The sequence below is a fragment of the Paramisgurnus dabryanus genome, chromosome 10 (genome assembly GCF_030506205.2).
Source record: "Paramisgurnus dabryanus chromosome 10, PD_genome_1.1, whole genome shotgun sequence".
Classification (NCBI taxonomy): domain Eukaryota; kingdom Metazoa; phylum Chordata; class Actinopteri; order Cypriniformes; family Cobitidae; genus Paramisgurnus; species Paramisgurnus dabryanus.
The window spans coordinates 9,958,335-9,969,975 of record NC_133346.1 but is presented as its reverse complement, the minus strand read 5'-3'; the positions used below and the strand labels follow the sequence as shown (position 1 = coordinate 9,969,975).

Genomic DNA, 11,641 nt, shown 5'->3' with positions numbered 1-11,641 from the left:
CGGCCAATCAAGGGAGCCGCCGCGCCAAAGTCAAATACATTCAAACGGTGCACGTTTGCAAGTTTGGTCGTTTGTTCTTCACGCGCACATTTGTGTATAAAGTCAGATTTTCACTTTGGTGTACCCGAGTATATCAAGAAACCTTATATTACGGTAAGTAGATGTTATTTTAGCAGACCTCATAAACGGTTTTTGATTTGAAACGGTTTATTATGATCTGGGGCATGTCATGTCTCTTATTTTTGGGCGTTATATTTGTTGACATGAATGATCATGTAACTCACATGTAACATGTTTTTTGTTGACACTTTACGAGAAAGACAGGGGTTACAATGGTTTCATAAGTAAAGCTTATATGTGTGACAAATACATTTTGTCACATCAAAAAGTAAATCTTGTAAGAAAATCAAGGATCAAACAAAAGCCTTTTGGTGTTAGGTTACCGTTGCTATGCCGTATGTGTTTTCAGTATTAAGAAAAAAACAATCATTAAAAATCTGAAGTGCTCTTAAAATTGTATAACGTTACTATTGCATACGTTATTTGTTAATATTAGGGCTGTCAAAAGATTCACCGTAATTAATCGCATACAAAATAAAAGTCCGTTTTGCATAATTAAGTGTGCGCACTGTGTGTAATTATTTTTTATATATAAATACGCACGCATGCATGCATATGTGTATATGTATTTATTTTCATACAATTATACATAAATAACTTTTTTATATCTACATGTATGTGTGTATTTATATACATAATAAATCCACACAATACATATATTATGCAAACACAAACTTTTATTTTGTATGTGATTAATCTTTTGACAGCCCCAGTTGATATGTAATCTTTCTGTGTTAATAATGTAATCTGATATTCAGCAGGACGGACTTGCACTGCAAAACACAAAGAATGGAGCAAGTAGTAAGAAAGGTAAGTTTGTGAAGAATCAAACATAATATCACTGTCAATGCCTTGCATGCATGTAATGTAGTTGAATTGATTTTGTTGTATACTTAATAATTTTCAGAGTAACAAGGAGAACACCAAACCACCTTGTGACTCAAGAAAGCAGGCCATCAGCAGTGTTGTGTCAAAACAAAAAATATTAAGCAAATCAGTACCTTTTCAATCTAAGCCTGACCTAAAGGAGGATAATTCTGGAAGGGAGAAGGATGCTAGACCGAAGATCAACACTAAGGATGCCAACCCAACTAGGCGGCAGACCATAAGTCAGGCTTTCCGTACCCAGCAGTCTGTGCGAACCAGAAAGCTTGTGGAAGAAGTGCAAAAACCACCATCTACTGTACTCCAGAAATCCAAACCTGGTACATATAAAGGCCGTGTGGTACAGTCGAAAATCGACTGCTTCAGAAAACCCAGCACTGATGTGAAGACCGCAGAAAAGAAAGTGATCTCAAAGCCAGATGTGGCCAAACCGAAAACCGAATTGTCTAAAGTTCGATCCAAGTCCGTCACTTCCCTGCCAGCCTCCACTAGACCCGCACTCAATTCTGCATTTTCATATAGAACCAAATCTGTGTCCGATTTTACTGAAAAACCACTCCAGAGGTCCGTGTCCCAAAAACCGATTCCTCCAAAGGTTCCGGCCCCTACCTGTCCAGCAGGTCGCCAACAGGTGCGTCCTCCCAGGCCGGCCCCTCTAACCACAGGGCGCTCGGTCGCCAGCAAACCCATTGCCTCAAAGAGGAATGAAGCGGTGGTACAGGGGGCAAAACCTAAACCTGCTGTGGCAACCACTGAACGGAACGTGCGCAGGCCTGTCACGAGTACGCTCAGCCAGTATAGAGTGCAAATGGAGACTGCTGATGAGAGAAGGTGAGTTGTATAAATCATATACAGAAGTCATTCATACACGCTAGAACTGTATGAGCATTACATTAGCAGCACAAAGGTCATGGAGTTGAATCCCAGAGACGTTCATAAGTGGGTTTGGATAAAATCATTTGCCAAATGCATAAATGCAATTACAATTAGCACAACAATTAATGTTTTCTTTGTACTCTCATTTCAGAGCAAAACTTGCAGAGTGGCTGGCATCAAAAGGCAAGATGTTGAAGAGACCTCCAGTCCCAGAAACGGCAACCAATTCACGCAAACCCGCAACACAGCTTAAATCTGGACCAAAAGCTGCTAGCATTGCCCAGCCTGCGCCTGTTAACAAGCCGGTGTCCGTTTCACTGGCCCCTGGAGTGAAAATGGACCGCCAAAAGGATGACACTAAAATCCAAAAGGGACCCTCCTGCAGATCAAGTAATATTATGAATACCACACTGGACTTGCTTGACAACAGTGATATGGATCTGCCGGTTGACCCGGAAATAAACATGGAATCTGTAAGGATCATACAAAGCCTTATTTATTGCATATGCTTATGTATATAGAGATTTGTATTTGTAATGTTTCTCTTACTTGATAATTTACAGTTGGTCATCAACTTGTGTGATAAATTGGAGGCAATGGAAACACCCTCAGCGTGTGAAGATAGTGAGTATGATTACGTTCAGATTAATTTCTGTATTATATTTTTACAGTTTTGCATTGCATTTGCAAAATGCATTATAGTGCAAGCAGTAGCAACAAGAAAGAAAGTGTAAAAATAAAAAAGAAATGATAGAAAACAGTTATATTTTAAAATGCATGGTATTTTCATTTCTTATTCAGGAACTGCAGATTCATATAATCAAGTTTGATGTATCATGTAGTAATTGATGGTTTTGCCTCACTTTGACAGACACAAATGAGGTTGGTAAAGCTGATGCGCTGACTGGTGAAAACACGGTGGAGGAGCAGGAAACTGATAAAGGGTTTGAAATTTTGGAAGAGGAAGAACTAGACGAAGAGGAAAACATTACAGAGGCTGACATTAAGCATGAAGATAAGGAAACCAAAGAGAAGAAGCCAAATGTGAGTGAAGATGACGATAGTGAGGAGGAAATGGAAGGGGCATCCATTGTGAAGTACAATGTAAAAACAACTCCATATTTACAAAGGTAAGTAGCTTATCTAACAATTAAAGTTCTAGGCATGTACAGGTATTTAGATTACCAATCATATCGTTTCACATATGCTTTCAGTGTGAGAAAGCGAATCGAATGTGAATCCGCACCAGGCAGCGGCTCACGCCACAAGAGCACCATCAAAGACCTGAAGTTCCTCACTCCTGTGCGAAGATCAACACGAATCCAGCGTAAGTCCTCACGTCTGCCAGGTATGCTGAACGACCACGACACGTGTGTCTCCTCTTTGGCTGAGCTCGTGCAACTGGACGATGCAGATGCAAGTGCGTACATCTACAGAAAAAACCCTGCTCTCCTGGAGGATCTTCCTGATCAGCCTGGAGACTTTGGAAATGTTTGCAGTTAAGGAATGTAAGCTGATCCGACGTATTTAAAAAAAAGAGAGAGGTCACTTCTGAATGGTGAACCTGAGGATTGGACTTTTACAGCACATGTTATGCCCAAATCTTAACTGTTTTTTGTGACACTATTAAAAATGTAATATTTTAATATTTAAGTGTTCGTTGCATTTGGCTGCTATATAGAGTAAACTGTTAAGCAGGAGTGTGGCGGCCAGAAGTGTCCATGGGGGTGGGGCCAAAAGCATAGTGTATGAAAACCATAACAAATTGCTAACATAAACTGAGCAGAACTTGCATTTAATCATACTTTATATATATTAAAGTTAATGTGTTATAAGACTTTTTATTTTATACATCTATGTGGTACTAATGTATAATATGGTCCCAGCCTTAGCTTCACCACTGCTTTTAACCGTGTTTGATGGCTTAACAGCTTAAGGACAATAAATGTACACTAACACATTTGTGAAGCCCTCTACTGTATCTATGCCATGCTAATATGAAACCGAGGTTATCATACCATTGTGTTTAAAAAGAGCTAGTTTTGTAGTATATAATATTAAAATAGCACTGCTTTGTTCATTGTGTATATCTAATGTGTATATCTGAAGAAATAATCTAAAAAGTGGGAGTTGTCTTGTTGTTTTTTTTTTTTAGAAGTATCAAAAAAATGAACAAACCAAAAGATTTAGTTATTTCCCACAAGCATGATATTTCTTTGAAGGATGTAAAATGCTGTAAAGCTAAAATTGTTTTTGTTCAGATGTATTTTTTTAGTTTTTCTTTTAGTTTCTCACCTTGGAATGTGCAATTATTTCTGAACATGTAGTAGGCTACGTTAAGCATTTGAACTAGTTAAAGTGTTCTTTACAAAGGATTACATTAGTCTCACACTATTGACCATGTCTTTTTAAAGGCAAGAACTTTGTGGTATTTTAATTTGAGAAAAGCTTATTGTCTTGCTCAGTGCACAATTACACTGTTATCTGAATAAAGACTTTAAATAAAAATACATTTCTGAGTGAAATCCAAAAACTCTTCTCTGAATTTTTCATCGTTTTAATATGATAGTTTTATATTCCTAAACATTATTAAAAATCTTCATAAAAATTTCAAATCCACGGAGTTTCTTCTAACTGGCGCCATTTTTTCCACCAAACGCCCTCTCATTGGCTGATATCTCAGATTCCGTAATCTCGCAAAGCATTGTGGGACGGAAACGAAGAACTCCAACGCGCTTCACCTCCAGGCCACACAAAGCACTAGAGTGCCACGCAATTTCCCGCTTTATTAGTCCATAAAAATAGATTTTTTTAAACTTTCTGAGGGAAATAATAATTTGTCGATTCCAATGTGCTTGATTTGGCGTTAGGATCGGATTCGGTGTAAATGCACAATGCCTAATTTCTGCGCGGCGCTAAACTGCTCCCGGAACAGCAGTCACTCGGTTCTGGCGTTCTTCAGGTTTCCACGGGATCCAGAGAGGTAAATACAGACGTTTGCAGCATGTACCGTAACTTTGACAACCCATGTGACATAACTATACGTTTATATACTGCGTTTATTAGTGGAGAGAGCGCTTACAAACACACGCTTACTGAGCTAAGTTAGTTAGCTCGCTGACTGATACGTGATTAGACTGTATGCAAGTGAACACCCTTATAAGTTATTTAACGGCCAGCCAGCCTAATTTTTAACTGCAGACGTGTTATTGATACAAGACAGGATTAAGTTTAGCTCACTTGAAATTTGGCTTAACACGCTCTCCCATTCTCTTGATGTAACGTTAATGTATTAGCCTCGTGACACGTTATACAGTACGGCATATGTTAAAATAAAGTCATCAAAGGTATGCACGTTGTAAAAAGTGCATGCAATACGTAATTGACACAGTAATGCAGTATGCAAAAGTATGCAAGCAAGTTACGATTTTTAACAGATGAGAGATATGTATTAAACGTGTGCAATGCAATTCATTTGTTGTCATCTTATGTCAATACATCAGTGTCTTTATCTGCTGTTGTTCTGTCGAAGTCTGTTCCCTCTATGTTTTTCTTTAGTGTAGTGTTTCATTACGGTATTTTTTTATACAATCAGAAAGATTAAACATTTGAATGGGTTATACTAAAAAAAGCAATAATATTATGTATTCTATAATACAATTTATTACATCTTTCATACTTTTCCAGTTTTCTATTAAGGCATTTCTTTTAACATTACATCTATGTCTTATTCTTTTTGTCTCTACTCTTTGTTCTAAAATTATTGTTTGCATAAATAATAAATATAGCACACACACACACACACATGATGTGAATTGTTATTAATATATAAACACAAACATGTAGGCTATAAATATCAGGTAAAAAGTAGGGCTGTCAAAAGATTAATCGTGATTAATCACATCTAAAATAAAAGTTTGTGTTTACATAACATATGTGTGTGTAATGTGTATCATTATTATGTATATATAAATACACACACATTCATGTGTATATTTAAGAAATATTTGCATTTATATACTGTATAAACATTTATATAATTTATATTATATAGAAATATAAATATTTTATATATAAATATAACCAATTTTTCTTAAATATATACATGACTGTGTGTGTTTTTATATATAAATATTAATTATACACACTACACACACATATGTTATGTAAACACAAACTTTTATTTTAGATGTGATTAATCACGATTAATCTTTTGACAGCCCTAGTAAAAAGAAATAATAAAAAACAAGAAAATTATAAGATATTTAATAAATAGGCTTAATACGATGATTATTATATAATACATGAAACTATTGCTTTTTATATGTACTTTAGTTATTCATATTGTAAAAAAATAATTGACTTACTATTAAAGAACAATAAAGATACATTACATACATGCATACATCTTAGTAACTGTAGCCAAGCCATTAAAACTTTGAATATATCAAAATAATAAACTTAATGTGATGAAAACCCTATAAAACACTACACTAAAGGGAAACATCGAAGGAACAGACTTCGGCAGAACACCGTCTTGCATTTTGATCTTGATTAACTTTTTTATTTATTTCTTTAGATGTAAGAAATGGGTGGAAAACTGCAGTCGCTCAGACCTGAAAGACAAAACACCCGATCATCTGAACAAATACCACCGACTTTGTGCCAGGCACTTTGAACCTAACTTGATACAGAAAACTGTAAGTTATATTATTACAATCTTGTTGTCATTCATTACATTTGGAAATTGATTTTTAACATCAAACATTTAGGGTAAAATATAAGCAATTTAAGTAATAATTTAGGTGCTTTGACTGAACACCTGTGGATTTCTAAATACCTTTTAGCTTTTTTTCTAGTTTACATAATGTCCTAAATGCATTTTTAAATAGACATCTATTTCAGAAGCTGTGTAAAATTATATAAGAATTGGAAAGATACTGTAATATAAAAAGTAGATTATTTATTATTGAAGCACAGTCATTTGCCTAACTTGCCATAATACATTTTAATAACTGTGTATTGCGCATTTTTGTGATTGTCACCCAGAGCCCTTTCAGGACTGTACTTAAGGACAGTGCAATTCCAACTATATTTGAAAATCCTTGCCGTAAACGGCAAAATAAAGAGGTAAGCGTTTGTATATGTTTATGTATGTTTACTATGCCAGTCAATTTTAAAATTGTCTTTTTAAATGTGACCCTGGGCCACAAAACCAGTCCGAAGGGGCGTGTACACCAAAGTGTTTAATAGGGCTGGGTATCGATTCAGATGTTCCAGATCAATTCGATTCCGATTCACAAGCTTTCGATTCGATTCCGATTCTCGATTAAATTTTCGATTCCGGTTCTCAGGGAGGTTTTTATACTCGATTCTCGATTCAACTCAATGAATATAGATTTAATACACTTGCTATATTAATAAAAAAGAACAGTGAACAGCAGTTAACAAGTGGGTAATTAAAGGCGGAGTCCATGATGTTTGAAAGCCAATGTTGATATTTGAAATCACCTAAACAAACACGCCCCTATCCCAATAGAATCTGGACCTTCTGTTGATAGACCCGCCCCACACATACGCAACCCGGCATTTGATTTGATTTGATTGGCTATAAGTGTGTTTTGGTAGTCGGCCCGTCTTCTTTTCCAAACCGTTTTTCAAACATCGTGGACTCCGCCTTTAATGGAAAGAAATTAAAAGCCACAACAGGTCTTGCTTGTGAAATCTAAAATGCTCTCATTCCTCCGTTCAATGTTTGGGGAAATAAATATGGGGGAAAAAAAAATCGATTCTGTTCTTTGAATATCGATTTTTAATTGACCACGTAAAAAAAACGATTAATCGAAAAATTTTGCCCAGCCCTAGTGTTTAAACGTGGCTGAAAATTTTAGGTGGACTTTCATCTAAGCACTTTGGTTCTGCTTAGTTTATCAGTCATGAAACGATGCACCGGTTGGTTGTTGTGATATTTTTCCCGCCCCATTGGTAGCAATAACCAATATAACGTGACTATATAGTTCAAATGATCGCTTTTTCTTTTATGCAAAAACCATAAGTATATTAAGTAAAGATCATGTTCCATGAAGATATTTTTGTTAATTTCCTACTGTAAATATATCAAAACTTGGTGATTTTTTTCAATATTTTTATTTTTTTTGCACGCTCAGATTCCAGATTTTCAAAGTGTTGTATCTCAACCCAATATTCTGCCCTATCCTAACAAACCTTACATCAATTGAAAGCTTATTTAATTAACTTCCAGATGATGCATAAATCTGAAAATGATGTATAAATCTAGAAAAATTCATTTTTGGCCCAAGGTCACAAATGCTAAATTTAAGTAGTTTACTAAAGAATTTGATGGTATTCATTTAACAGACAGAAAGTAGTGATACCCCTCCAGCAAAGAAAGATAAATGTGAGTATGTTTCTATTATGACTTACTTAACATGTACTTATTTTTGCAATATGCACTCAACTTTATGCTCATTTTCTATTCTCAGTGGATGCCAAAGCTGAAACTACCAAAGATACAAGTGAGGCAAAATCCCAAGAGATCAGTGATACCAGCAATGGTGATGGGCCTCCCCAGGTTGACGAGGAAGCGCTGAACAAAGAGCATCTCAAGTCTTTGTTCGACGTTGTCGTGATGATGGGCGTGCAAAACATTCCTATACACGGGCACTCCGACAAAGATCCCCAAAGCAAAAGCTTCACTCCCAGCAACTTCCAGTCACTGTTGGAGTACCGCATCAATGCAGGTGATGAAGCCCTCAGGAAGAAGTTTGAGATGTCAGCCGTAAACTCTGAATATTGCACCAGCGCTCAGTTAGAGAAGATGCTGGAAGTGATCGAAAAGTGTACTCGTAATGAGCTTTTAGCTGAGGTTAAAGAGAAGCGCTTCTTCTCTTTGGTTATTGGCAACCAGGTTGAGGTCGAAGATGAGAGCCACCTCCCATTATTTGTACGTTTTGTGGATAAAAACAACTGCCTTCGAGAAGATTTTGTCGGGTTTCTGCTTTTAGAAGGTGATGTGGGGGCTATTACCGAGAGGCTTATTGCTGAAGTGACAGAGAAATATGACCTGGACATGAAGCATTGCAGAGGGCAGGCGTACTTTTGCTCAGGTGTGTCTGCTTTGAAGGTCAAAGCAGTGGTGGCCAGAATAACCGAGTTATACCCACTTGCGATTCTCACACCTTGCTCTAATAGCTCTTTAAACATCTGCCTGGCTAATAGTATTACATTCACAGGAGTTCAACTTGTCATGTCTACGCTGAAAAAGTTGGATGCGTTTTTCAGTAAATCACCCTTACTGCAAAGTCAGTTGGAGAATGCCATTTCTATCTACTACCAGGGAAATGACGAGAAAGCCACTGTCCTTAAAGAAGCATGCAACTCTAAATGGACAGACCAGCATGATGCATTTGAAATAGCTGTTGACCTACTGGAGGCTCTCCTGCTTTGTATGGATAGCATCCATGACAATGAAGATCACAAATGGAACGATGAAGTAGCACACAATGCCTTTGTCATTTCCGAGGCATTGGCCGATTTCGAATTTGTCATGACGTTAGTCGTGCTAAAAAACACCCTTTCCTTCACCAGAGCCTTCGGTAAGAATTTGCAAGGACAAACAAATGAGGTTTTCTTTGCATCTAGCAGTCTAACGGCAGTTCTGCATTCATTAAATGAAGTTTTCGAGAATATTGAGGTCTATCATGAGTTCTGGTTTGAGGAAGCCGTCAGCCTGGCCGCAGCCCTTGAAATACCGGTCAAGATACCCAGGCTGTACTATAGAAAACGGCCAGCAACTGGTGAAGAAGTCCAACCTGAGACCTACTATAAAGAAAACGTTACCGTTCCAGTGGTCACCCATGTCATTCGAGAGCTATCAGATTTTTTCTCTGAAGACCATTTGAGGGCCTTGAAGTCTTTATCGATTGTGCCTGCCATCATGGGGCAGCTGAAGTTTAACACTTCAGAGGAGACCAGTGCAGAGATGTACAAAAATGACCTGCCAAACCCCGACACCTTTCCTGCAGAGTTGCACTGCTGGAAGATTAAATGGAAACATGGCACCAAAGATGTTGTAATGCCAACGACCATCTATGACACACTTCAGCTGTCTGATGCTAAGTTTTTTCCCAATGTGTGCGCTGTCCTGAAGATCCTTTATAGTCTGCCGGTCTTTGCCCTGACAAGTGATAAAGGCACCCCAGCAGATCTTCGCCTGAAAAAGTATTTGGAAGATACACCTGTCTACCACAGAAATAAAACTATGGCCCTGTTGCGTATTAACTGTGGCATCAAGCACGATTTGGACCGCATGGTGGAGACATACTTGAAAATGTTTCCAGACATTGAACCAGCAGAGAAAGGCGATTGATTATGTAGATCAGACCAGTTCTGTATATGACAGTATGATGACGTTAAATTAGCAGTATAATGTTCGCAACTATAACTTTTTTACTTTAGCTTTTTATGTACAGTGATCAACTATGAGCAGAACCTGTTTAACATTGTGTATATAAAAGTTCACTCCCAGTTAAATTTGCATTGATTTGAAAACATTAAAAACTGGATTCATTACAGTATTATGATTGCATCTTGATCATTTTCTGTTAATGTTTTGCAGTATCTTTCCTGTATGCAAAAAAATGGCATAACTCTGTAACTCTGGTTTCATTCTATATTACATTTATTAAAAATTTTGAATGGTAAATAAATTGCAGTGATTTTTTTTCCTTGGATAGTTTCTGTGTTATTACATATTTATGGGAAATTTTATGTTTTCCTTTCCCAGGAAAATATCAGTTTTATTTAAATAAAAAATGAATGATGACTGAATGCTGTGCATTTAAGATAAAATGAGTATTACATGTTTTAAAGAGACACTCCACTTTTTTGAAAATAGGCTCATTTTCCAGCTCCCCGGGTCTGGCGGTACCACTTTTAGCATAGCTTAGCATAATCCATTGAATCTGATTAGACCATTAGCGCAGCGCAAAAAAATGACCAAAGAGTACTGAAAATAGTACCCTGGTAATGAAAGTTACCAAGGGGACTATTTTCGGGCACTGCATAATACCATTGCACCTGCTGCAGCCATGGTACGGCAGCAAAGTCCTTGATTATTACGCCGAAATGAGAGTATAGTTCCTAGCCATATCGGCCTAGAAAATGCGCAACTTTTAATTTTCCGTCGGCCTTAGTTCACGATGTAACTAAGGGTCAAGTTTTAAATAGGAAAAATATCGAATATCTTTTGTTATTTTTGAGCACAATGCTAAATGGTCTAATCTGATTCAATGGATTATGCTAAGCTATGCTAAAAGTGGTACCGCCAGACCCGGAGATTGGCTGAATGGATTCCAAAACGGTAAAAATCAAATGTTTAACTCTAGGGAAGCTGGAAAATGAGCATATTTTCAAAAAAAGTGTAGTGTCCCTTTAAAGACTCCATAGTTCAATATTAATAAACTATTTTGAGACATGATTTTCTTTGTTGCAACAAACCACACCCTTAGGAAAATAAGCCCTAGTTTTATTATAGTAAAAGTGTACCATGTTTTATTTACATTGATATGAGTGATGACTGAATGCTGTGCTTATAAGATAAAATGAGTATTACATGTTTTAAAGATTCAATAGTCCAATATTAATTATCTATTTTGAGACATGCTTTTCTTTGTTGCATCAAACCACACCCTTAGAAAAAATTAACCATAGTTTTATTATAGTAAAAGTGTACCAGTTT

The 11,641-nt window shown here is 36.8% G+C and overlaps 2 protein-coding genes across 3 annotated transcripts; both read left to right on the top strand.

Annotated features, from left to right (window-relative positions):
• Positions 1 to 4,400, top strand: LOC135740985 (cytoskeleton-associated protein 2). 2 transcript variants are annotated; one of them, XM_065259586.1, is made up of 7 exons: positions 1 to 153; positions 879 to 930; positions 1,028 to 1,836; positions 2,033 to 2,354; positions 2,445 to 2,505; positions 2,753 to 3,011; positions 3,096 to 4,400. In XM_065259586.1, exons 2-7 carry the CDS (start codon positions 910 to 912, stop codon positions 3,382 to 3,384), a joined length of 1,761 nt encoding a protein of 586 aa, XP_065115658.1. In that variant the 5' UTR covers positions 1 to 153; positions 879 to 909; the 3' UTR covers positions 3,385 to 4,400. The 2 variants fall into 2 exon arrangements, with proteins under 2 accessions (XP_065115658.1, XP_065115667.1); XM_065259595.1 differs by having other exon boundaries at positions 2 to 153; positions 882 to 930.
• Positions 4,401 to 4,599: 199 nt separating this feature from the next.
• thap12a (THAP domain containing 12a) lies at positions 4,600 to 10,604 on the top strand. Its single transcript, XM_065259606.2, has 5 exons — positions 4,600 to 4,864; positions 6,461 to 6,581; positions 6,931 to 7,011; positions 8,260 to 8,299; positions 8,385 to 10,604. The coding sequence occupies exons 1-5, from the start codon at positions 4,776 to 4,778 to the stop codon at positions 10,268 to 10,270; spliced, it is 2,217 nt and encodes a 738-aa protein (XP_065115678.1). The 5' UTR covers positions 4,600 to 4,775; the 3' UTR covers positions 10,271 to 10,604.
• Positions 10,605 to 11,641: the final 1,037 nt, after the last annotated feature.